Source organism: Microtus pennsylvanicus, chromosome 13, assembly GCF_037038515.1.
Source record: "Microtus pennsylvanicus isolate mMicPen1 chromosome 13, mMicPen1.hap1, whole genome shotgun sequence".
NCBI lineage: Eukaryota > Metazoa > Chordata > Mammalia > Rodentia > Cricetidae > Microtus > Microtus pennsylvanicus.
The window spans coordinates 83274010-83301227 of NC_134591.1; the positions used below are offsets into that span (position 1 = coordinate 83274010).

A 27218-nucleotide genomic window follows, 5' to 3' on the forward strand; every position below is an offset into this window, starting at 1 on the left:
GAGGAAGTGACAACGTTCCTGACGCGCGCCGGGCGCAGTTTCTTCTCAGACTCCGGGATCGGCGGCAGTGGCGGCGACGGCGGCGACGGCGGCGCAGGGGTGAGTGGCGGCGGGAGGTCAGACGTGGGTTGACGGTGCTCCCGAAGAATCGGGCTAGCGACACAGTGCTGCCGCGTTCGGCCTCGCTCCGCGGAGCTACGGGCCGCGGAGGCGGCGGGCTCTGGCCGCCCCGGAGCCAGCCCACGCCTCATGTTTGCGGGACCGCACCCCGGGGCCAGGGTTTGACGGGCCCCCTTGATCTTACCCGTCACCCAGGCCCCCCGCGTCCTGGAGCGTTCTCACACAGCCCTTTGACACCTAAGGCACTGAGATAAGAGCTCTGACCGGGATGGTCTTTCATCCTGGAACGGTACCATTTCGTGGATGGTGATGATTGCGTTTTACGGAAAAGTGAACCGAGGTAAAAACTGAGTTGCCCAAAACCTTAAAGGAATGACAGAAAAAAAAAAAAGAAGGCAGAATCCTTCCTGCCTACCTGGACTTCTGGGACTTATTCTGAAACATTAATGATTAACCCTAAGTGTTCAGAATAGACAGAGCAACAGAGCATAGATTGTTGTGTCCCGAGGTTGCTTGAATTATCTTTCTTTTTGCAGCGTTTTAACTCAAATGGGTGATGAAAAGGACTCTTGGAAAGTGAAAACATTAGATGAAATTCTCCAGGAAAAGAAACGAAGGAAAGAACAAGAGGAGAAAGCAGAGATAAAACGCTTAAAAAATGTAAGCTATGTTTTTTAAGTAAGTGGTTTTCTTAAAGGAGATTTAATTTCTTTGCCCTCATTTTTCCATTAGAACAACGCTTCTTCGGTGAAGTTCTTTTGTACTTCCAAATGTCACAGGTGAGCCCAAAATCTATTCTAAAATTAACAAAAACATTCGTATACACAGTTGACACTCAAGCCAGATTGATAACACACTGAAGCTGTATCTAGTTCTTTGGGTTTTTTGGTTTTTTTTGTTTTCATAATTTTATGTGCATTGGTGTTTTGCCTGCATGTCTATCTGTGTGAGGGTGTCAGGTGCCCTGGAACTGGAGTGACAGACAGGTGGGTGCTGGGAATTGAACCTGTGTCCTCTGGAAGAACAGCCAGTGCTCTTATTCACTGAGCCATCTCTCCAGCCCCCGAAGCTGTATCTAAATGAGGATCTCTCCTTAAAAAAATAAAATGTTCTGAACCTAGAATCTTTATTACAAGCAGACTAATTTTTCTCATCTCATAATTAGTATATTCATAACACCATTGCCAAGTATTTTTTAATATAGTGGGATCTTGCCTTGCAAATAAAGTGAATCATTTTGTAGCTTTTGTGGCTGTATGATAACATAGTCAGATATCATAGTATATCATAGTCAGAACTATGATGACGTAGTTTGGGGCGATTGGACGTAAGTACTTCTTATGATAAAATTAGAGAGAGATCATTTCGAAATGTATATATGAATCTTGTATGATGTATTTGATGTGTTAAGTCCAACTTAGATCTTAATTTTGGCTCGTAAAAAAAAAGTAATATTCTTGGCACAGTCTCATGTCCCTTATCATATATAGTGTTTTTAACTTTTTGTTCTCTGGTTTTGAGTTACAAAAAGAAAATGTGATGTTAATTACATAAAATTTGAACAAAAGTTACCTTGTGTTTTGTAATGTCACCATGCAACGTGTATATTTAAAGTTACTCAGCAAGCTTCAGTTTTAATCCCGACACTCAGGACCTCAGGAGGTCAGTGCTATATAGTGAGACCCTGTCTCAAGAAAAAAAAAAAGATATGTTTAGTAGTAAGGTAACCTCAGCATTTTGGAGCTGAGGTAAAAGGTTTCAAGTTCAAAGCCAGCCTGAGATACATAACAAGATATTTTTCAAAGGTTAGGAAGGTTATCTATAAGGAAAATGACTTAATGATTCATTTTTCTTTGCTTCTTAGTCTGATGACCGGGATTCCAAAAGGGATTCCCTTGAGGAGGGGGAGCTGAGGGATCACCGGATGGAAATCACTATCAGGAACTCACCGTACAGAAGAGAGGATTCTATGGAAGACAGGTGAGAACATGTAAGGTGTTGTAGTAGGCATGTTTAACCTAACTTGCAGCCCATGGGCCACACAGGCCCCAGATTATCCCTGAATACGTCCATGCAGAACTATAAAATGCCATCCCTTAAAGCTGGAGTAACAGGTTGTTGTGAGATGCCCAGAATGGGTTCTGGGCACTAAACTTGAGTCTTGTTCAAGAACAGCAAATGCTGTTAACCACTGAGCCCCCTAGCCTGCCTGTTTCAGTATCACTTTGGAAAAGTTTGGGGACTGGAGAGACGGCTTAGCGGTTAAGAGCACTTGTTGATCTTACAGTGGACCCAGGTTTGGTTCTCAGCACGATATGGTCATGGTGGCTAACAACTATCCTCAAAAATGAATATAAAAATTTGAATTTTTGTATATTTGGTTTTTGTGTTTACTTGAGAGAGGTATCTCTGCGTGGTCTTGGCTGTCCTGGAGCTCACTATATAGATCCTTGAACTCAGAAATCCATCTACCTCTGCCTCTCAAATGCTGGGATTAAAAGGTGTGCACCACTATGCTTGTCTCTGTAAAGTTTGTATTTTAACTTGAAGTTGACCTCACATGTGATGTTGCTTTTGTGTGGCATTATGAACACAAAATGAGCATGTATTCTTCAGTCAACGATTTAGATAATACATTTAAATGTTTACCGTAAGTAATCCAAAGTGGAATTCAGAGGGGCTAGTATCAAGCCAACATGCATGATCAAAAGTTAAAATTACCTGGCTCTTTTGAGAAGCTCAGAGTGTAAAATTTTCCAGGATCCTGGAGTTACAAAATTAAAGGCACTGTTGGATGAACATTGACTTAGTTATTTGTGGTGGGACTGCAGGACCTCAGCAGTTTTACTGATGTATAAATGAGGGTGAACATTGACTTGGTTACGGGTGGTGGGGTGGCAGGACCTCAGCAGTTTTACTAAAGTATAAATGACTGCATGAATTGCATATAATGTGTGAGTTGACACATTTTTGCTTAGCCATAAAACCATTACCACAATCAAGAAAAAGCACAAGTGAGCGTACACCTCCCTAAAGAGAGGCATCTTTGTTCTGCAGACAACCTTGGGTTCTCATATTTTTCATCTGAATCTTAAAATAGCTTCAGTTTTAGCTTTTCTTAAATGACGGCTGGAGTTGAACGTTATCCTATCGGGAACACTGCTTCTCTGCACTTGCCACCATGGTATGTCTCTCATCTGTTTCAGAGGAGAGGAAGATGATTCTCTGGCCATTAAACCACCCCAGCAAATGTCTCGGAAAGAAAAAGCCCATCACAGAAAAGACGAGAAGAGAAAAGAGAAGCGTAGACATCGTAGCCATTCAGCCGAGGGAGGTAGGAGTCTGTGCTTTCTTCATGTGGTAGTCACAGCTCCGTTTCCTCTGTCATGTGCATCTTCTTCAGAGTGTGTCTGCAGTGAAGATGAGTGGAGTATTAGCCAGAAGTCTAGACTCAGTGCTGACTTTGGAATAACTCTTTCCTTTTTCTGTTGGTATGTGTATGTTTTACTCTTTCCCCTTTTACTGTTTTTTTTTTTTTTTTGGAGTCATTTGTCTATTGTATAGAATTGCTCTCATTTAATAAGTACAGAAAGAAAAACACCAAAAAATAATAATAGGTATTGGGGTCAAGTCCAACTAACAGCTTTGACTTGAGAGGACAATACCAAGAGCTATTGTTTGTTTGGGGGCTGCCTTCCAGCACTCAGGCTTCTTCTCCTTCAGCCTCCTAGATTCTGGGGTTACAGCCATTTCCAAGGGGTTCTCAGCAGTACTATAGAATCTACTAAAAGAAACAGCTTTGCTATGTGTTGTATATGAATAATGATTTTTTTTAAGTTACGAAATGTCATAGTAGAACACTAAGAAAGGTGAAAATCAAGGTTGGAGAGAAAGATAGCTCAGTGTTAAGAGTACTTACTTCTCTTGCAGTACCCCACTGGGCAGCCTACGACCACCTATAACTCCACTTCCAGGGATGCAATATGCTTGGCCTTCCAAGGACACCTGCATGTTTGTGGTGCACATAAGCTCTTGCAAGCACCCATGTATGCCGTATATATGCAGGTCAGAAGAGGACATTGGATCCCTTGGAGCTGAAGTTACAGGTCGTCATGAGCTTCCTGACAAGGAATCAATCAGTCATAGGTCCTTGCGAAGAATAGCAGGCGTCATCTCTAGTTCCATTCTTTTTTTGTTTTTTGAGACAGGGTTTCTCTGTGTAGCCCTGGCTGTCCTGGAACTTTTTTTTTTTGTAGACTAGGCTGGCCTTGAACTCAGAGATCCGCCTGCCTCTGCCTCCTGAGTGCTGGGATTAAAGGCTGCACCCCTGCCTGGCATAATTGAGCTTCTTTGCATGATGCTCATATCTCATTAGGAAAGCACGCCAGAGTGAAAGAGAAAGAACGAGAACATGAACGTCGGAAACGCCATCGAGAAGAACAGGATAAAGCTCGCAGGGAATGGGAAAGACAGAAGAGGAGGGAAATGGCAAGAGAACATTCCAGGAGAGAAAGGTGAGGCCTGCTCCTTACGGACCTTTAATACAGTGTCTGTGGTGACTGAAAGACTGGTTTAGTGTGAATAGTTGGGGAAGGATACCGCAAGGGAATATAGGTCTATATTTCTGACTTTTCTCTTTGCTGTGGGTACTGTTCATCATGGTAGGGTGGCGTCTGCAGTCAGGAAACAAAATAATGAATGTTAGTACTCATTTCTTTCTACGTTTTATTCATTCTGGAACCCCAGTCCATTAAATGGTGATACCCACAGAAACTCCCTTACAGCAGTACTCAGAGATTTTAGACCCTGTCAAGGTGACAGTATTAACTGACAAGGTAGGAATTCAGGCATGAGGATGAAGAATTCAGCCAGATGTGAAGTGGTGGAGTTGGAAAGGGAGGACAGTGGGAAACTGGTGTTTCCTAGTACCCCTGACCCTATCACATTGGGGAGTGAGGCAGATTCTGTTTTGTAAGAACATGCAATCAGTTGTGTCTCTGAATTCAAGGACAGCCAGTCTATAGATCAAGTTCCAGGGCAACACACCTGTCTCAAAAAACAAAAACAAAAAAAAAAAATAACAAAACAGCAACAACAAAAAAGAACCTGGAGTCTGACACCTTTTCAGTTTCTCTGTTACTGTCCTGGAACTCTGTCTTTAGACCAGGCTGGCCTCGAACTAACAGATCTTCCTGTCTCCGCCTCCTGAATGCTAGAATTAAAGGTGTGAGCCATTACCATCCAGCAGTAGTGGTTTATTTTTAAGCTTTGGTAAAGTTAAGTGGAGACTTGGCATGGTAGTACACACCTTAAATCCAGTACTGCAGAGGCAGGTAGACCTCTTTGAATTTGAGGCCAGCCTGGTCTACATAGCAAATTCTGAGCCAGCCAGGGCTCCGTAGATGCAGCATCCTAGAGGAACTCATGCAAACTCATGATCTGAGTCCTGTCACAGTCAGTGCTTAGGGGGTGTGGCTGTGCATGTTTGTCTTAGTTTCCTCTTCTGTACAATAAAATACTCGGACAAAAGCAACTTTTCTAAGGGAGAAGGGACTTAATTGTTCTACAGTTTCAGGTTACAGTTCATCATTGCAGGGCAGTCAGCTGGAAGCTGAAGCAACTGGACATAGTACTGCATCCGCAGCCAAGAGCAGGGGGCGGTGAACTCATCCCAGCACAGCAGTGCTCAGCTCGCTTTCTCCACGTTTTTGTTTTTGGAGACAGGGTTTCCTTGTGTAACAGCCCTAGCTGTCCTGGAACTAGCTCTTGTAGACCAGGCTGGCCTCGAACTCACAGGGATTCACCTGCCCCTGCCTCCCGAGTGCTGGGTTTAAAGGTGTGTGCCACCACCGCCCAGCTACTTTCTTCACTCTTAAGGATCGTCTTTTTAAAGCTTTTTCCTTTGTTTGTTGTTTGTTTAATTATGTGTATATGTGTGTAGGTATGTTTGTGTATGTGAGCGCAGATTCCCTGAGAGATGAGAGGTATCAGATCCTCTACAAGAGCAGCAAGCATTCTTAACCAGTGAGCCATCTCTCTAGCCCTACATTCTCCACTCTCCCTAGGGAAGGTGTGTCTTCTTACCTCGGCTGGCATAGTCATTATAAATCTGGGTGATGGTAATTCACGCCTTTAGTCCCAGCGCTCGGGTTGTGGAGGGAGGCAGATCTCTACAAATTCTAGGCCAGCCTGGTCTACAGAGCAAGTTCTGTAGGTCATGGCTGCGTAGAGAACCCTGTCTTGAGAAACCAAAAAAATTCATTATAATCCTCTAAAGATATAACTACAGCCCACCCTAATCTAGACAATCCTTCACTGAGTCTTTCTCAGAAGATTCTCCACTGTGAAAAGTCAACATTCAAAGCTAACCGTTATGTAGTTTATCATTTGTTCAATAAGCAGGAGCAGCCTAGGGCAGCTAAGGAGATTGTTTAGAGTGGATGCTATGGTTGTCTGCATCACAGTGGAAACGGCCTGGTTCTTCCCAACATAAAGGGACTAAGAAATAAGAAAGGAGCTCCCCAAGGACCTGACAGTCTAGGAACTAGGACACCAGGCTAAGGACATTTTTCCAGCAATTCTCTGTCAGCTTACACCCTGGGAACAGTATCTGTTTAGCTCCATGTATATCCTCTGGAGTAGGGTAGGCTGAGTTCAGGGAAAGTTTGGGAGCTGACCTATTTACAGTAAGGCCTAAAGAGATACTGACTGTTCCAGCAGGTAGCACTAAACACACAGCATAGGTAAGAACAAAAATTGCTGGTTCTCACTGAAGCACTTGGTACACTCAGCGGTCAGTCTGAGGCCAGTAGTAGTCTGGATATAAACTCACAGCCTATACCCACTGTTCATTTTCTAGAGACTAAAGATGCCTTGTCCAGCGGTGGGGGCTTGGGATAGAAGTAGAGCTTGGTAGATGAAGTTTGAGCATCTGTGTAATTTTTTGTAAGGTAAAGCAGAAGAAAATAGGAGAAAACGTGGACATATTTCTGGATAAGACTAAGCAAAGTCTACCTGCCTTGTCTCCCAAGCCAGCTCTAAAGCTGGTTATAATTGAGAAGAGCCACCATAATTGTGCTTTAGAAACCCATTGAGATAATCTGAGAACTGGGGGTGAGAGCAGTAAAAACTGACCTATCGGAGGGTCCTAAGTTCAGAGTTTGAAATCAGTCTGGAATCCATGCTATCCTGTTTCTTTCTTTTCTTTTTCCTTTTTTAGATGTATTTATATTACGTATATGAGTATTCTATCTGCATATACAACTTTATGTCAGAAGAGGGCATCAGACCCCCACTGAAGATGGTTGTGAGCCACCATGTGGTTGCTGGGAGTTGAACTCAGGACCTCTGGAAGAGCAGCCAGTGTTCTTAACCACTGAACTCTCTCTCTCCAGCCTCTGAGACCCTATTTCAAAACATGAAGGGGGTGAGAGGGTTGTACAGATTGTCCAGCAGTTAAGTAAGGACCAGGGTTCATTTCCCAGCACACACAGTGGCTCACAGCTGCCTATAACTATAATTCAAGAGGATTTGATACCCTCTCTGATCTCCACAGGCTGCATACACATGCACATGGCACACATACATGTGTATAAAATATTCATGCACATAAAATTCATTTAAAGAAAATCACATGGACTGCAGAGGTGAACTTGCCTTGGAGAATTCTGGAACTTTGCTAAAACATGCAGACTGTATTTAATAGAGCAGTAGGAGGGGTTGGCGAGATGGCCCAGCAGTTAAGTGCTCTGACTGCTCTTCTAGAGGACCTGGGTTCAATTCTCAGCACCCAAATGGCAGCTCACAACTGTCTGAGGTAACTCCAGGTCCAGAGGATCTGACGTTAGTGCATATAAAATAAAGTTAAATAAAATTTTTTTAAAAATTAAAAAAAAATAGAGTAGTAAGAGTTAATCTTCTTTGAAGAGAAAGGAGTCTCAGTGCCCTGTGTGTGGAACAGCATCTTTGGTACCATCTTTTTGTAACAAGAGTCCGAGGAGGAGGGAAAGGCAGAATGATGGGCTCCTGAATAGTGGTTGAGCACTTCCTCTGTTTGCTCTCAAACCCAGATATCCAGACCCAAATAACTCGGTAAGCCCCGAGCAGGGTGAACCCAAGAGTTGCCAAAGAGATCTGCGCTTCCTGTCAGAATGTTAGCCCTACACCATTTAACAAAAATCTCAGCTGGGAAGTCTATGTCTGGCACAACTTTTCTACAAAAGTGAAAGGAGAGGAGAGGGGAGGGGAGGGGAGGAGAGGGGAGAGGAGAGGAGAGGAAAGGAAAGACGTTCCATGGTAACTGGGCCTGGTGGACTTCATAGCTAGCAAGCCTATGGAAGTAGTAAGGAAGACCCTCAGGATGAGCTTCAGACTGGAATTGGTGAATGTAAGGTCAACAGCAGAGTTTGTGCATATGTCACTCAGGCTTGTGGATCTTTGTGATTTGAGACCAGCCTGAGCTGCATTGTGAGGCCCTCTCTCAGCCTCCTACTTTCCCAAGAAATAGCAAGACTAGCCAGGCATCGAAGTGTATCCTTGTAAACACAGCTCTTGGGGTTTAGGCAGAAAAATTGCTGAAAGTTTAAGGCAGGCCAGGAGACTTGGAGAAACCCTAACAGACAGACCATGAGTTTAAATAACATCAAGTGTACCTGTTTAAAATCAAAGAAGAAATTAAAACATAAAACTCCAGAAATGCAGAGCCTTTTTTCATAGGAATATGAAAAATGGTGGATTTAGCCAGTTGGACGTGTTTCAGTACCTAGTAAGTTTTCTGCTGTCCTGGTGATAGCTGCCTTGTTTTCAAGCAACTAGCTCCTTCGCTGTCTCAAGCTGGGGCAGGAAGTGGCCCAAGGTTCATCTGCCCAGACTTTAGTGAAGGAATTTGTCAACACTCAGGTCTTTAGGCCATGGCTGCCTTTCCCCCATCCCAGAGGCCTCTCTACCTCTTGTTTGTGTACTCCTGATCTGCAGGATCTAACCAGGGTTCTCTGGGTGCTGTGTTTTCCTAGAGCTGCCAACTGAGGCAATAGGACCGATGTGTTTGGGGTCTGACAGGTGATAGCCTCCTCCTATGCTTTTCTTCTGCTGTGGCTCACCAGGAACTAACTACTTGATGATGTGCACATATGGTTTTGACACCTAAGTAGCCATGTATGGGTTTACAGTGTGCAGATACGCTACATAAGTTCAGCAGAAATCAACCTGGCCTAAGAAAGAAACTTCCTGTGGGCTAGGAGCATGATGACCTGGTGTGCTTTTTCCAGGGACCGCCTGGAGCAGTTAGAAAGGAAGAGGGAGCGGGAGCGCAAGATGAGGGAGCAACAGAAGGAACAGCGGGAACAGAAGGAGCGGGAACGGAGGGCAGAAGAGCGGCGCAAAGAGAGAGAAGCGCGTAGGGAAGGTAGGTGGGAGGGACTGCCCTCTCTCTCTGTGGGTCCTCTTGGACTACTCTGAGGGGGTTGACTGCTGCCATAGACAGTGCTTGTGATGTGACAGCCTTGACTGGGCCCTGGGAAGGACCCTTGAAGGGAGGCAGAGAAGCAGTTCTTGGCTCCTGTGCTTGCTTTGCTAAACCCTTCCTTTTCCCATTTTAAGTTTCATGGCAATATATGTCTATTGTCCATTTTACCCTTTTAAAGAAGGCTTATTTATTTTTATTCTGTGTTTATGAGTGCTTTGCTTGTATGTATGTCAGTGTAACGTGCTTGCCTGGTGTGTGTGCTTAGAGATCTGAAGAGGGCATCAGATCCCCTGGCCCTGGAGTTAGAGATTACTGTGAGTCTCTGCGTCGGTGCTAGAACTCAAGTTTGTGTCTTCTGAAGGAGAGCTGGAAGGAGGCTTGCGTTTGTCGTTTGCTGTTTATATTTTTCATACCTGATTACATTTTTTACCCTCATTTTTGCTTTATTATCATATTTGTATCATTAATCTATTACTCTCTCTCTTTGTTTTATTTTTATTTTATGTGTATGAGTGTTCTGTCTACATGTCCGTCTGTGCACCACATGTTTGTGTGGTGCCTAAGGAGGTGAGTGAGAGCCTCCATGTGGGTCCTGGGACTTGAACCTGGGTCGTTTGCAAGAATAAGTGCTCTTACCCACTGAGCCAACTCTCCAGTTCCATCTATCTACTTTTAAACCAAATATTTTAGTTCATTTCTCATTTTGTTTTGTATATAGTCTATATCTGGTTTTTATTTGTTAGTTTGTGGTTACCATGAGGTCACATACAATATTCTAAAGTTATGACAAATTTGAATTGATACCAGTTCACTTTACTAACTTGCAAATTCTGTTGCTTTTATCTCTCTGAAACCTTTCCAGTTGTTCCTGTCACAAAAATGCATCTTCGTATGTTTAAACTAGCACCTTTAAAAGTGCATTGCCTAACAAACAGAGCTATAAACAGTGGCTACCTTACTCCAGAAAACAGTTTTATTACACACAGTAAATGCAGTGTGGTTCTGAATTCATCCTGCTTGGAGTCTGTGGAGCAGCGTGAATGCTGATGTTCGTGTCTTCTGACAATGTGTGCTTCAGCAGATCCTTCTTAGGTGTCCTCTGTTCCTCTCTAATCCTTACTGGACTCGGTAATCTCAGGGCCTCTCTGGTCTTGGTATTTTTCTTTAATGGTTTTCCTTTCCTGTTTCTTAGGTTTCATAGTTGCCGTTGCTATATCTTTCAATTCACTGACTCTGTTTTCTGCCTACCCAGGCTTGCTATTGGATCCCTATAGTGGGCCAAATATTTTCACTGGGAATCTTTTATTTAGAGGGCCTTTTTTTAAAATCGATTTATCTATTTATTAATTTTGAGCCAGTGTCTCAGATTAGTCCAGATGGCCTAGCACTTACTGGGTATCCTGTTATGACACTGGACTCTCAACAGTCATTCTTCGCCAGGCTACCTTGGGCTGGGATTATGGGACTCACCTGTAAACCCACCCGGCTTTCCTATTTGTTTGTTGGTGTTTTCATGTTCATAGTACCATGTCCTTGGTTTTTGCCACATCTTTAGTTCTTGGAATATCTTTAAAATAGTTGTCTTAAAGTCTTGGTTTTTGTTTGTTTCCATTAAGCCATTTTCATCATAAACAGTGATGTAAGGAGTCCTGTTATACTGCTAGTAGAGACGTAGATCAGTACCCTCAGTCTTGCTTTGTCTTCTTACCTTGATGGTCCAGGAGTCCCCTTTCTTCCTGTGGTCCAGATCATGATAGGTAGGGCAGCACAGCTCCTTCATACTTCTGAGCCATGCCTGGGCAGTCATCTGGCAGCGTGTGCCTTGGACTTCTTATCCCAGGCCGTGCAGTGGGTAAGTTCCTTGCCAGAGAACTCAAACATATGGGCCATGGTGCCACTACGTGGACACCAGCCACAAAATTTCTTCAAGGTCTGGTGCAGACTGGTGACATCTCTTTCCCATTATTTTGAGGTCATTCCTATAGGTCATCTTCAGACTTCTCTTTGTTGGCATCTGCCATCTCACTTATGTTGGTGTGGTTAATGTTTTTCCTTTGAGACAAACCTTGCTGTTTCTTTGAATGACTTGTGGGTGTGGGTTTTTTGTTTTGTTTTGTTTTGTTTTGTGAGGCAGGGTCTCTTCAAAGCCTTAGTTGTCCCTGAATTCACTACATAGACCAGGCTTGTCTCCAAGTCACAGAGATCCATCTGCCTCTGCCTTTCAAGTGCTAAAAGTTGTTTGCTTTTGTTTGTTTGGTTGGTTGGTTGGTTGGTGTCTTGGTTAGGGTTAATATTGCTGTGGTGAAACACCATGACCTAAGCAGCTTGTGGAGGAAAGAGTTTATTTGGGTTACACTTCCACATCACAGTTCATCGTCAGAGGAAGTCAGACAGTTACTCAGACAGGCCAGGAACCTGGCTGGGGAGCTGATGCAAACGCCATGGAGGAATGCTGCTCTGTGGCTGACTTTCCATGGCACCCAGGATCACCAGTCCGGAAATGGCACCACCTGTAGTGAACCTTTGTCTGTATTACCAGATCCCAAAAAAGCTTCATGGAGACTTACTTTTAATTATAAAAGCTCAGCTTATAGCTTAGGCTTATCCCACCAGCTCATATAACTTAAATTAACCCATTTCTACTCATCTGTGTGTTACCACATGACACATGGCTTTTATAGTCTTTCTCCCTCTCTGGCTGTCGAATACTCCACCTTTCTTCTTCCCAGAGCTCTCTCTTCAGAAGTCCCTGCTATACCTCCTGCCTAGCTATTGGCCATTTAGCTTTTTATTAAACCAGTCACAGTGACTTTACACAGTGTAATCCAATATCTTGCAACATTTCCCCCTTTTTGTCTAACTCAAAAAGAAAGGGCTTTTAACTCTAATGTAATAAAACTATCCAATAAGAACAATTCTCAGGTAAAAAATAAATTTACAGCATACAGTCCATTTGCATTTGGCAAATTCAGAGAAAATACTCCATTATCAGTGCTGTCTTGGTGAGTCTAAAGTTTTGTACCTAATTTACCTTCTATCATAACTAATGAAAACTGTAACTACCTCTCTTCAACTCCATCAAAGACTTGAGAAGGATATGATATTACCAAAGTAAACAGAAAGTGCAGAGGAAGCAACTTCCAAAACAAACAAACAAAAATAACAGAGTCATCTAACTGCCTGGACAGTCACCCAAGGTTCTTCTGCAATGCTGGAACATCCGTCTTCAGCCTACAGGCCTAAAATATCTGACAAACTTTTCTGTGAAGCAGGGATTTTCAAGGACTGTCCTACCTTGTCTTGGCAAACTTTGGCAGTCACTTTCTTTTGTGTCCTATTTGTCCGATTTAGACAGCACACTGTCAGCAGTCAGGGCACGGTCAGTTTCTTGCCTGGTGGCTAGCTTTTTCACAAAGAAAGTAAACTCCATATGGAGGTTCTTCCATGCCCATCATCCTTTTTTGAAGTAAAATGGTGCTGCCAGGAATAGATGTCTCACTGTCTTGCAAAGCCTTATTATTAACATACCACATTCTGTAGATCTGTGAAGTGTTTTAAGACCACCTGTCTATCTAAAATATCTGTTTGACCTTGAAAACTTACTTCACATGACAACAAATTTGATTGTTATAGTGACTGACTGCCAACTTGCATTTCTTTATTATCCTAAATAGTTTGTAATAATCACTTTCAAGAACTTGAAATTTATATTGCATTGTTAAATGAGCTGTATAGGAACAATACCTTAAACAAGAGTAAGAAAAATAATTTTAATTTGTATCAATAAAATTCCATAGCAATATAAAATATTTGAGACTAGTGGTTGTTCAAAAGTAAATTGAAAAATTTTATTCCATCTATACTATATATGCTATATCTTCCTTTTCCTTTCAGAAAGAGTTCCATGAATCTAATCTCCTTTGTTTAGCTTTTCCTCTGATCATGACTAGTTTCAGCTTGTGACCAACCCCTCTCGTAAGCTAGGGGCGATGACATCTTTAGGGAACCTTGAGAAAATTAAGATAATGGCCAAGGCCTGAAGAAGCTAGCCTTGTCCACTTTTGGTGTGATGGGCTAATCCAAGGCTTATCTGAAGTCCTAGCTGGAGTAGTCTGTGAGGCTGGACCATCTATCTCAGCAAGCAGCCTTGAAGCTGTTCTGGGTGCAGAACTCTTAGGAAACTGTGACAGAGGCACCCTGAGGGGCTGGATCACCTGGGTCACCTGTTTTCATTGGTGTCTGGTCCTCTTGCTCTTAAAACACAAACTTTCAAAGGTAACATGCGTATCTTTATTAACACAAGTGTGAACTTTGCATTGAACACAAGCCAGCCAAAGATGATGTTTTATGCCTGTCTTGTAATTTTTTAAGGTTTATTTTTTTATGTCTGTAGCTAGAATTTTCAGGTGATCTCCCCCATCAAATCTGATCACTATTATCAACCTTGTGTTAATCGAATCTACAGTCTTGCATTTTCTGTGGAAACAAAAGCATAACCTCTTCTCCAACGCAACATATTTATAGATTTCCATTGTGAAGTTAAAACATTTTTAAAATACATAGGTTGGTTTAATATAACAGTTTCCATAATCCTCTGTGTAACCTTTAGAATCTGTCCTGGAACTAGCTCTGTAGACCAGGCTGGCCTCGAACTCACTGAGATCTGCCTGCCTCTGCCTCTCAAGTGCTGGGATTAAAGGTGTGCACCACCACCACCCGGCTGGAATCATGTTCTTAATTGAGATTCTCTCCTTTTGGGTGGCTTTAGCTTGTGTCAAGTTGACATAAAACTATCCAGCATTGTGGTTGGTTGTTTTTTTCTTAGACGTGTTCTCTTTGTGTAACCCTTGCTGTCCTGGAACTCACTATGTACAACAGGCTTGCTTCCAACTCAGAGATATCTCTGCCTCTGCCTCTGCCTCTGCCTCTGCCTCTGCCTCTGCCTCTGCCTCTGCCTCTGCCTCTGCCTCTGCCTCTGCCTCAGCCGCCACTGCCTCTGCCTCCTTGTGCTGGGAGTAAAGGCGTTTGCCACCCTGTTAGGTCTTGTTTATTTTTTAGCTTGAATGTTTGTCATGATTCTGAGATCAGACCCTTCCTCAGAGCTTGCTGTGACTCTGTGAGTGTTGGGGCTGTGTTGGCCTGGCACATCCTCCTGTGCCAAATCTAAATCTACCTGTCTGGGAATGTGTAATTACTTTCTAGCTTCCCCTGTGTATAATTGCTTTAATGTCCGCATCCTTAATTATCTAGCTTCTGAGAGGAAAAGAAGAAATGGAAGTGGGTATAGGTACTCTAGCCCTTATATTCTCTAAAAGACACCCTAACTAGAGTGAGGTGCAGTCTCGATAAGCTTGGCTACTTTATCCCTCTGGGGTTGCAAGCAGCAGCGATAGCACAGGTCTCTGATAGTTGGGGATAAGCCCTTCTCAGCTGCAAACTCCTCTGGAACTCAGAATAACTGATTGCCCTTAATACGAGGGTGGGCAGCTTCTGGTGTGTTAACAGCTAAATTGACCAGAATTAACCAGTTTGTTATCCAACCCTTCCCTGGAACTTGAAGACCCTCAGCTGATTCCAGAGTTCCACACTAATTGTGTAACCCAGGCCAAGTTGATGCTGAGTGACGCCTGGCATTTCTCAGTCCACCATCTTTCTAGACTTATTTCCCACCTTGGCTTCAGTGATTAGTGAAGATCATTCTAGAAAGTCCTCTGGTAAGCCAGTAACCTCCAGCTTGGAGCTTTTTCCAAATGAGTTTTTAGCCTGTGATGTTGAAGCTTTTAATGCCATGTGGGTTTGTAACACCCCGGCAGTTGTGCACAGGGTAGAACCATGTTGGGAAGGCAGCTCCCAGCAACCTCTCTGTTCTGTTTGTGTGTACAGTCTCTGCACACCACCGCACCATGAGGGAGGACTACAGTGATAAGGGAAAGGTTGGCCACTGGAGCCGCAGCCCTCTGCGGCCACCGCGGGAGCGCTTTGAGATGGGAGACAACCGTAAGCCAGGTGAGGCCAGGCAAGCATGAACATTTTCCTGGGACATACTTGAACATGCGACTTTGCCTTTTTAGTAATTATGATACATATGAAAATGCTGTAATGTAACCTATTATTTTGTATTCTATGCTAACCCTTAAAAGTTTATTTTAAAAATGGAAGGGGCAATAGTTTATGAAATTAAGGAAAACCTCGCCAAGTGATTTCTTTGGCACAATAAAATCTTGTATTGGGGAGCCAGCAAGATGGCTCAGCAAGTAAAAGTTCTTACCAAATGGGCTGACCTAATTGTAATGCCTGAAGGAAAAACTCGCTTGCACAAGGTGTCCTCTGACCTCCAGACACTCTCCCAAGAAGGCATGTGTTTCTTTCTTTTTTAAATGTTCAGTGGTATTTTGACTGCACACCCTGCATGAGGGTGTCAGATCTTGGAGTTACAGACAGTTGTGAGCTGCCATGTGGGTGCTGGGAATTGAACTCTAGTCCTCTGGGAGAACCACTGAGCCATCTCTCCAGCCCCGGGCGTGTGATTCTTAACTGAGATGCATGTTTGTAATCTTTTTGGAAGTTGTTCATCCAGTTAAAATATGTGTGGATGAACTCTCTGCCATACACAGTGAAGCTGATCATTGCATAAGCCGCGTGTTAACTTTTGGGTGGTGCTGTCTTGTTTATTTAAGGACATTTTCCCATGGCTGGATACATAATTTGTAGATTGCCTGCCCAGTGTTTGATTCCCAGCACCACATAAGAAAGAGTATGGTAGGTCTATATTCCCAGTCTTCATGAGATGGAAACAGGAGGATCTGAAGTTAATGTCATCTCTGCTACGTAGTAAGCTATAGACCGCAGGGTTACACGAGACACTGTCTCAAAAAAGAAAAAATTAGGACTGGAGAGCTAAATTGGCAGCGACAAACACTTGCTGCTCTTTTAAGGACCTGAATTCTGTCCCAGAACTCACATGGCAGCTCATAACTATTTGTAATTCCAGTTCCAGTGACTCCAGTAGCACACATACGATGTACATACATGCAGCAAATACTCACAAGATAATAATCAGTGAAGTAATTTTAGAAAGAAACAATCATCTCTCCAAAATCACCTGTATGTGATTTATTTCAAAGTAAAAGAAGAGAAGATGGAAGAACGAGACCTTCTGTCAGACCTGCAGGACATCAGCGACAGCGAAAGGAAAACCAGCTCAGCCGAATCGTCATCAGGTACCTGGGGCTGCCTGGCTAAGGCTCTGATGCTGCTGCAGGGGAAACCAAGATTCACCCAGTGACTGTTTCATTCTGTAGCAGAATCAGGCTCAGGTTCTGAGGAAGGGGAGGAGGAAGAGGAGGAGGAAGAAGAGGAAGAAGGGAGCACCAGTGAAGAATCAGAGGAAGAAGAGGAGGAAGACGAGGAGGAGGAGGAAGAGGAGACTGGGAGCAACTCTGAGGAAGCCTCAGAGCAGTCTGCAGGTGAGTACCTGGCAAGTCATATGGGTTACATTGATGTAAGAGTAATTTATGCTCACTGTACAGTTTATGTACTGCAGAAAAATAATTTAAAGTCTAATGTAAGCATGTGTGCAAATAAAGTTGCCTTTCTTTGTGAGATTCACATTGACTCCAGAATTGGGGCTGGAAATGTAGCTCAATAGTAAAGTGCTTGCCTAGTGTGTGTGAGGCCCTGGGTTCAATCCCCAATACCACCAGAAAAATAAACCCCCAGATTGGTAGGTAAGACCACTTGCTGTTTTCCAGACCTCTTGCTGACAATCAGGTCGGCCTGAGACAGGGCAAGCTTGCGGTTCCCAGTCCTGCTCTCAGCTCCGTGCTGACTAAGCACACGCCTGTTCTCCTTTGCAGAAGAAGTGAGTGAGGAGGAAATGAGTGAGGACGAAGACAGAGAAAATGAGAACCACATCTTGGTTGGTAAGGAGCTCCTTATGGTAGTACCTGGCCCTGTTAATACAAACCATCCACAGCCCATAATACCCCATGAACTCAGCATTGTCCCTGGAAACTGGAGAGCTGCTGTCCTGGCAGTGCCATCTGAGAGACGGTGTGACTCCCAGGGACACATCTTTGGTCATTTTGCAGCCTTGCTCACCATGTCTGACATTACTTGACAGGAAACATCTTCATATGTATGGCATCCTTCTCTGTGCCCACTGTAGATTAGATGCCGAGGGAGCCCAGGATTTTGTGCTCAGAGGGAATGAGGTTGTGTTGGGGAGCAGTTTCTGGGTCTGGTGGCTTGGGGGACATGAGTCCTGGGTCTACCCACTTCGTGTGGCATCTGCCCTCATCCCATATGAGCCCAGTATCTGGTCCTGGCTCAGATTCCGACTTTACCTGTATCACGAGGGCTACAGGCCTCACTCCAGTACCTTTTCCCAGGGATGGCCTTGTGCTGGCTCCATATGGAGAACACAGGGCATGCCACTCCTATAACACTTAGCCCCAGAGCAGGCAGAGGGATGGCTGCACTTAATTTCTCTTGGTCTGTAATTAGATTTAAATCTTAAAGTTCCAGAGTCACGATTTGACAGAGATTCTGGGGACAGTGAAGAAGGGGAAGAAGAAGTGGGCGAGGGGACCCCACAGAGCAGCGCCCCAACGGAAGGAGACTACGTGCCTGACTCCCCAGCCCTGTCGCCCATTGAACTAAAACAAGAGCTGCCCAAGTACCTGCCGGCCTTGCAGGTCAGACCCCGCCCCACCTCTCCCATCTACAGATGCAGTAGGTGCTATAGAAGGGAAAGATGCTTTTTGGTGCTGATGTGGCTCCTGAGATGCTGATTGACATTCTCCATACAGTCTGGCTAGTCGTGATTCCAGACGTGGTCCTTCCTTATGCCTGGCTTGATCCCTAGATAGGGCAGGGGATTTAGCCTGAGTGCATAGGTCTGAAAATTTTTGTTTAGGAGAAAAACTAGTGAGTATTTGACACTGCCTGGAAAATTTAGAGGGTGTGGTCATCCTGAGTGCCTGACCACTGCTGTGAGCCCTGTCACCTGCCCTCCAGTGAGTTAGCATTTCCAAACAGTTGAGTCTAGCTACAGACCACACAGAGTGGTGGTATTCCAGTCCATGGTATGCATGGAAGGTTGGCACAAGCAGACCATGCCCTCTGTAGAGTGGCATAGTTCACCAGGAAGAGGATGCTTCTATTCATGCCAGTTCAATTAATAGAAAAGTGGTGGGTGGGTGGTCTCGGAAGAAACAGAGAAAAGAACAAGTTGTTTCTATTCACACCAGCAATGCATACTTGGTTCTTCTGAAGTTACTTAGGCTAGTTTTCCAGGACACCTGTCATGTACTAAGTGCTGTCAAATATGCCTACCTCCTCCACAGGGGTGCCGGAGTGTAGAGGAGTTCCAGTGCCTAAACAGGATTGAAGAAGGCACCTATGGAGTAGTCTACAGAGCAAAGGACAAGAAAACAGGTAGGTTATCTATTAAGGGACAGGGACTAGTCAGCAGAAAGCTCTGGCCTACCCTGGGGCAAGGAGTCAATCTTGAGTTGGTTGCCCCTGTGTTGGTACAAGGTCAGTCTTGGGAGTTCTAGCAGGCAGTGGTTCCCCTGGAGAGCCTTCCTTGGTCTTCGTGCAGACTCAGGAAGGCAGGCTGGGTGCCTTGCCCGCAGCTGGTCTGCAGCTGGCCTGCAGTGTGCTGTGCCATGTGCCAGCCCATGGTTAGACGTGGACTCACATTCGCATGCTCCATTGGATCCTTAGAAGCAGCCCACTCTTTGCCTGGAGCCAGTTCTCAGGCCTCTCTATACTTCCATACCTGACACCAGGCCCATCTCTGGCTGGCCTGGGACTCCCTGTGTAGACCAGAATGGCCTTCATCTGCCTGCCTCCCAAGTGGTGGGATTAGAGATAATGTACCACCATGTCTGGCTTGTCTTATTATTTTTGAGACAGGGTCTCCCTGAATACTCATGGTTGGCCTGGGACTTTCTACCTTGACCAAGCTGGCTTTAAACTTCCAGAGTCTTCCTGAGTGCTGGGATTAAGGGTGTACGCCAACACACCTAGAGCTGTTTTCTCAGCTGCTTGGGGTTTTGTTTGTTTGGTTTGGTTGTTGTTGTTTAAGATTTATTTATTTATTATGTATACAGTGTTCTGCCTGCCTGTACACCTGTACACCAGATATGGGCACCATATCTGATAAATGGCTGTGAGCCACCATGTGGTTCTGGTAATTGAACTCAGGACTTCTAGAAGAGCAGCCAGTGCTCTTAACCTCTGAGCCATCTCTCCAGCCCCTTACATGATTTATTACATTTATGTGTATACCTGGGGAGGAGGGATTTCATGTGCTCATTAGTACAGATGCCCACAGAGGCCACAAACGGTTATTGGGGTCCTTAGAAGTGCAGTTACAGGAAACTGTGAGCCACTCAGCACAGGTGCTAAGACACAAGACTCGGAAGTGTGGTGGTTTTGGTTTTTCAAGACAGAGTTTCTCTTAACTTTGGAGTCTGTCCTGGAACTAGGTCTCGTAGACAAGGCTGGCCTTGAACTTACAGAGATCCACGGGCCTCTGCCTCCCAAGTACTGGGATTTGTTTTGTTTTGTTTTGTTTTTCAAGACAGGGTTTCTTTGTAGCTTTGGAGCCTGTCCAGGAACTAACTCTTGAAGCCGAGTGCTGGGATTAAAGGCCTACACCACCACTGCTGGAAGAACAGCAGCAAAACTCTCTTTAACTGCTGAACCATTGCTCCAGCTCCTTTATATAATGTTTTTTTCTTTTTGTTTTGTTTGTTAGTTTGTTTGTTTTTTCGAGACAGGGTTTCTCTGTGTGACAGCCCTTGCTGTCTTGGAGCAAACTGTTCTAGATCAGGCTGGCCTTGAACTCACAGAGATCCTCTTGCCTCTGTCTCCTGAGTGCTGGGATTAAGGCATGCACCACCACCACCACCCGGGTACATGATTTTTTAAAATTTATCCCCGGCAGTTTTGCAATTGTATGTAAAATATCTTGATTATGTCTGCCCCCAACGTATTCTCTGTTCACACACAACCCCCATTTTCCTAACTAAGTCTGTTTAGTTAGTGCTACCAGCATGTTCCTGGGTGTGGGTCCATCCACTGGAGCCCCAGCTGCCAACAGTAGACCACACCTAGGAAGAAACTCCCTACCCAAGTGCTATCAACTGGCAGTAATAGCTCTTCCACTCGGGAGGGGTCTCATGAGCCCTCCCAAATGTTGAAATGGTGACTAGCTTGATCTTGTGTGGGTAACCAGCTGCTGTGAGCTCATGAACACAGAGCCTTGTTGTGTCTAAAGATGGCATTTTACAGCACTCTCCCTCCTTCAGCTCTTCCGTTCTTTCCTCCTCCTCTTCATGATGTTCTTGGAGCCCAGGACTGAGGATGGTCTAAGTGTCCCATTTAGGCCTGAGCAGTTATGGGTCTCTGCATCAACCACTGCCAGAAGAAACTTCTCTGACCAAGGTTAAAAGCAGCACTAACTCATGAGTATAAAAATAAATATTTGGAAGACGGTTTGACAATGAGAACATTTAGCAAAACAACAATAATAAGTTCCCTCCTTGGGCTTATGCCTTTCCCAGTCATGAGCAGATTTACTGCATCGGGTATAAATTCTCTTCTGTGGAGAAATCTATGCCGAAATCCATTGGATATCCCTAACAGTCATGTTTCTATTTGCTCCAGTGGGCACATTTCGTCTGCAAGTTGGTGTTATGGCATGCAGGGTTCAGCACTGTGAAGGGTGAAGCCAGTGAGTGCTGTGTCTTCTCCAGCAGCCTGCATAGCGTCTCCCAACACTGAAAGTTTCCTCCCTGGTCAGTTCCAGCCTGGTGTCTTGATGTCCTGCACTCAGAGTGTATGCTGTATTCAGCAGTAAGGTCTCACCATCTTTTTATGGTGGGAAACTAAGAATTAGCAATAGTCTGTCTTGTGTTTGGGGACTCCTAAGGCCTTCATGACCACTCACTTGTAGGGAGATACCCGTGCCCAGCGCTTGATTTTCATTTCATAACCCATGTTTTCTCTGCAGCACTGTCCACCTTCGGAGGGCCCGTCGGTAGGTGCAACAGTCGGGTCACATCCAGCCATGCCAGGGAGACTCCTTTGTTGGTTGTCTGATAAGGGGTCTGGAGATGGCTCCGTGGTTAAGATTGGTTTGATTCCCAGCACTCACGTGGTGGCTCTCAGCGGTCCAACTCCAGTGTCAAGGGATTCGGTCCTCTCTGGCCTCTGTGGGACACAGCGTACGTGCAGGGGAAATACCTGTATGCATAAAATGAGCTAAAACTGTAAAATCTAGTATGTGTCCATGAGAGTTTTTCATACTTCTGTGTTTTGTTAGCCTGCTCCTCGTTCTTTCCTCTCTAGCCCCGAGTAAACCCTTAGTTTTGTTGTTGTTGCTTTTCTTTGTTTTTTTGAGGCATAATCTCACTATGTGGCCCTGGATGTCTGGAGCTCATTCTGTGGACCACCTGCCTCTGCCTCCAGCTCTCCCCCTAATTTAATATCATATCACATGTATTCTCCTATCCCCTGCTCACATTAAAGCCTGTTCTTCCCTCCTGTAATGGGAATCCCTCGTTCTGGAGATTCCGTTTCTCTGTTATTGGCCTCAAGTGATCCAGATGCTATTCAGAAAGTCCTTACCTATGCCTGTATTTTGAAATGTACTCCCTACTTCCTCAGTTGGAGAAGACAAAGGAGAGCATGTTAATTCACAGTGTCTTAACCAACTGAAACATCACATAATACTGCCCGGCTTCCATATGAATCCTAAGATTGTTCCCCCCCCCCCCCCCTTCGTTTTGTTTTATTGAGAGGGTTTTTCTGTATAGCCCTGACTGTCCTGCAACTCATTTTGTGGACCAGGGTGGCCTTGAACTCACATAGATCCGCCTGCCTCTGCTTCAAGTGCTGGGATTAAAGGCGTGCGCCCCCACCGTCTGGCCTTTTTTTTTTTCTTTTTTTCGTTTTTAAAATTTTTTTTTAATTATCAGTATGTGTGTGTACGTTTAGCTTCCTCTAGGAAGGCCAGAGGAATTGAATCCTCCTATATCTGGAGTTACAGGCAGTGGGTGCTCTTAACCACTGAACCATCTTTCCAGCCCCAAATCTTTTTAATTTCTTTTCAGAATTCTCATATCTTTTGTGTGGTTTATCCCAAGGTGGGGATTGTTTTTGTTTGTTAGTTGGGGCTACCCTAGACCTCACTATGTGGTCCAGATTGTCTCCAGTTCCTAGAGAGCCACCTGCCTTTGCCTCCAGAAGCACTGGGGTCAAAGGTGTTGTGAATGGAATTGTTTTTCTGGTATCTTTCTCGGTGTGTTTGCCATTGGTATATGGGAAGCTATTGATTTTTGTGTTAAGTTTGTCTCCCACCACTTTCCTGAAAAGGAGTATCTTGTGGAGTCTTTAGTGTCTCCTGTTATCTTATTAGGGTTACGACTTTGGTGATGAAACACCATGACAAAAAGCCGGCTGGGGAGGAAAGGGTTTTACACTTCCACATTATAATCTTACTGGGATCCTGCAGGTGTTCATACAGGCAATGATCCGAGAAGAGATGAGAATAAAACTTGATTCAGATCGACTTGTCAACCTGGTCTAGACTTGGGAAAGTCTAATGTAGGTGGTTCATCGTCAGCATATTTAAAATGGCACAATTTGGGGGAAAGTTTCCAGGCAACAATCATTCCAATTCTAGGTGCACATAAAGCTTAAGGTTTAACTACACAGAAATGCCTTTTCAAAGTACAAGTGACCGTGAGGGTGGATTCTCTGGCTGGCTAAAAGGTCTAGTGTGGTCTCAAATAGCATAGAGATCAGCAGGCTATAGAATAAAGTGTGACACCTCCCTAAGGACGGGTTTAGCTGGGAGCTAAAGATAACAGTCTAGGGAGGGAGGGTCTGGGGTAAACATTCTGGGAAGTTGGGTGAGGTCACCAAGGCTATTGGCAAAATCCGCTCTCTGCCTTCTGGATGGAATGTGGGTATCTTACCTACTTCACTGAGAAGGCACCGCTGTGTGTTTGTTCCTGGTTTCCCTGGCAATACATGGCTGCAGGGCCCTTGTGTCCCCAACAGTCACCCATCACTATTGGAAGTCGGGACAGGAACTGTTGCAGAGACCTTGGAGGGGTGCTGCTTACTAGTTTGCTCAGCCTGCTTTCTTATAGAACCCAGGGATGGCACTACCCACAATGGGCTGGGTGCCCTACAGCTGGTGGTGGTACATATGGTTGTATCACTAAATGAGAAAATGCTGATCGTAACATCTGTAAATTTATATTCTCTTTTTTTAGAGGCTTCTGATACTATATGGAATAAGAGTGGTGGGCTCCCTGTATTGTTCCTCATATCAGTGGAAATGTTTGTTTGTTTGTTTGTTTGTTTTTTGATGTGTATAAGTATTTTACTTGCATGACTATCTACCATGTGTATGCCTGGTGCCTCAGGCCAGAAGAGGACATTGGGTCCTCTGGAAATACAGTTAAGATGGCTGTAATTGACCATGTTGGCACTGGGATCAAACCTGGGTTTCGGCAAGGGTGGTAAGTACTCTTAACTGCTGAGCCATCTCCAACCAAGCCCTGGAAATGCTTTTGAGTTAATTGTAAACGTAGCACATTTATCCTTTATCACATTGAGATTTGTTCCTTCAGGAATTTTAACATGAAAGATGTTGGATTTTGTCAAAAAGCCTTTCTTGGCATCTATAAGATAACCATGTAATTTATCACATTTATTGATTTTATATCAAACCATCCCTGCATATTTGGATAAAAAGCCAGTTAGATCATGGTGGATTATCTTTTTTTTTTTTTTTTTTTTTTTTTTTGGTTTTTCGAGACAGGGTTTCTCTGTGGCTTTGGAGCCTGTCCTGGAACTAGCTCTGTAGACCAGGCTGGTCTCGAACTCACAGAGATCCGCCTGCCTCTGCCTCCAGAGTGCTGGGATTAAAGGCGTGCGTCACCACCGCCCGGCCTGAATTATCTTTTTGATGTGTTCCTGAATTCATTTTGCATTTATGTGGTTGGTTGGTTGGTTGGTTGGTTGGTTGGTTAGTTGGTTGGTTTGAGGCAGCCCTTTCTATGTAACCCTGGAACTCACCATGTAGATCAGACTGACCTTGGAATCACTGAGATCTATCTCTACTCTCAAATGTTGAGATTGAAGGCATATGTCACTACATCTAACTATGTTGGTGTTTTGGTTTGGTTTTGGTTTTGGGGACATTGTTCCGCTCTCTGGCCTCAGATGTGTGGCATTCCTTCTACCTCAGCTTCTCCAGTGTTGGGATTACAAGCATGAGCCACCATACCCAGGTTATACAATTTTCTTTACAGATGAAATCGTGGCTCTGAAGCGGCTAAAGATGGAGAAGGAGAAGGAAGGCTTCCCAATCACGTCGCTGAGGGAGATCAACACCATCCTCAAGGCCCAGCATCCCAATATCGTCACTGTCAGAGTGAGGCTCAGTCTCCACATTTGGCATGCCCTGCCTGTGTGGGAGGTTTATCCCTTGAAGGGACAAGGGAGAAGGTTCCGGCATTGTAGGATCAGGTGTTAGCAGCTCCAATGATACCTGCTTCCCAAGAAGTCTTAGTAGGTCCAGAATCAGTGTTTGCCAGGGTGGGGGTGGAGGTAGAAACCACACCCAGAACCCATAGATTGACTGTTAATTCCTAGGAAATCGTTGTGGGAAGCAATATGGACAAGATCTACATCGTGATGAACTATGTTGAACATGACCTCAAGAGCCTAATGGAGACTATGAAGCAGCCCTTCCTGCCAGGTATGGCTGCACACCCCCCAGACAGTCATAGGGACAGAGCACATGTGATCCTGTCTGTATGAGCTCAGAGTCTCCCTGGGCTGGGAGTGTTCCTAGGATGAACCTGTCCCCCCAGAAGTCTAGTTGCTGCTGGGCTACACAGATAACCCTGAGACCTGGGCCCTTTTGCAGGGGTGTTGGGAGCTCATGGGGCAAAGGAAGAATGTGTGTGACCTCATTACTCCCACAGGGGAGGTGAAGACCCTGATGATCCAACTGCTGAGTGGGGTGAAACACCTCCACGACAACTGGATCCTGCACCGTGACCTTAAGACCTCCAACCTTCTGCTGAGCCATGCTGGCATTCTCAAGGTGAGCCCCGTACTTACCCCACCCCACCCCACCCCACCCCTGGAGCCCTGTCCTACAGGGCTTACAGGCCGCCCTGTCTCTGTTACAGGTGGGTGACTTTGGGCTTGCTCGGGAGTATGGCTCACCCCTGAAGGCCTACACTCCAGTGGTCGTCACCCTGTGGTATCGCGCCCCAGAACTGCTGCTTGGTGCTAAGGTGGGTTTAAAAAGGGGTCTGAGAGCAAGCCTGTGGCTGACCCTGAGCCTCAGGCGTCTGAACCCTGTGCTCTGGGCTTTAGGAGTACTCTACTGCTGTGGACATGTGGTCAGTGGGCTGCATCTTTGGAGAGCTGCTGACACAGAAGCCTCTGTTTCCTGGGAAGTCAGACATCGACCAGATCAACAAGGTTTTCAAGGTGAGTGTTAGGGATGGCCTGTCTTTCTAGAGAACGACTTGCAATGTGTGTGCAGAACTGGGATCAGGATTGGTACCCCGGCCATGCTGGTCTTTTGGTGGCCTCTCTGATAAGAAGTGACATGTGGGCACCATGAAGGGCATGTCTAATTCAGACATCCCTGTTTTTCAGGACCTGGGAACTCCCAGCGAGAAAATCTGGCCAGGCTATAATGACCTCCCAGCAGTCAAGAAGATGACCTTCAGCGAGTATCCCTATAACAACCTCCGCAAGCGATTTGGGGCTTTGTTATCAGATCAGGGCTTTGATCTCATGAACAAGTAAGTCTGAGGGTGGCATAGTTGGCAGCCACTGGGCTCCAGGCTGATTTCTCTTGCAGAACTGCCATGGGGCCTGGAAGCCCCCAGAATGCCAGGTTGTAGGAGACGCTGAGGCCCAGTGGGTCTCATCTTCCTTCTCAACCTAGCCCCACAAGTTTCCACCAAGAGGCTTGGCTCTGTCTGTGATGGCCGTGTGTGCCCTGATCTCCTATGTCGTTCTCTTCAGGTTCCTGACCTACTACCCTGGGAGGAGGATCAGTGCAGAAGACGGCCTGAAACACGAGTATTTCCGAGAGACCCCCCTCCCCATTGACCCGTCCATGTTCCCCACGTGGCCCGCCAAGAGTGAGCAGCAGAGAGTGAAGAGAGGCACCAGTCCACGGCCCCCTGAGGGCGGCCTGGGCTACAGCCAGCTGGGTGATGACGACCTGAAGGAGACGGGCTTCCACCTCACCACCACCAACCAGGGAGCTTCAGCTGCTGGCCCTGGCTTCAGTCTCAAGTTCTGAGGTCAGATTGACTGACCTTGGCCAGCTAGATTGGTGACAGGCAGACCTGAATCAGGGCAACTTTCTTTTTTTTTTTTTTTTATGTTGTTTGTTTTGGGGTGGGTTGAAAATTTGTAGAATTAAATCACATTTTTCCTTCTGGAAAGGAAAGAGTTTTCAGAGTTGTCTAACTTGCCTCGTGAAAAAGGGTGAGCATCTGGAGGTGCCAGAATAGATGGCCCACCCCTCCGCGTAGTGAGGCCCGGTCTGGAGCGAGCTGGAGTTGTCTGC

At 45.2% G+C, this 27218-nt stretch overlaps 1 protein-coding gene across 7 annotated transcripts; it reads left to right on the forward strand.

Moving 5' to 3' along the window:
• Cdk11b (cyclin dependent kinase 11B) lies at positions 1 to 27107 on the forward strand. Of its 7 annotated transcripts, XM_075944650.1 has the most exons (21): positions 7 to 99; positions 316 to 460; positions 657 to 780; positions 853 to 899; positions 1985 to 2100; positions 3327 to 3454; positions 4496 to 4634; positions 9387 to 9523; positions 15467 to 15589; positions 16708 to 16803; positions 16885 to 17049; positions 17440 to 17505; positions 18104 to 18279; positions 18931 to 19021; positions 24925 to 25046; positions 25268 to 25373; positions 25603 to 25724; positions 25813 to 25920; positions 26003 to 26119; positions 26291 to 26439; positions 26666 to 27107. In XM_075944650.1, the coding sequence occupies exons 4-21, from the start codon at positions 891 to 893 to the stop codon at positions 26946 to 26948; spliced, it is 2253 nt and encodes a 750-aa protein (XP_075800765.1). In that variant the 5' UTR covers positions 7 to 99; positions 316 to 460; positions 657 to 780; positions 853 to 890; the 3' UTR covers positions 26949 to 27107. The 7 variants fall into 7 exon arrangements, with proteins under 7 accessions (XP_075800761.1, XP_075800765.1, XP_075800766.1 ...); XM_075944646.1 differs by lacking the exon at positions 853 to 899 and having other exon boundaries at positions 1 to 99; XM_075944651.1 differs by lacking the exon at positions 316 to 460 and having other exon boundaries at positions 9 to 99.
• The last annotated feature ends 111 nt before the right edge of the window (positions 27108 to 27218 follow it).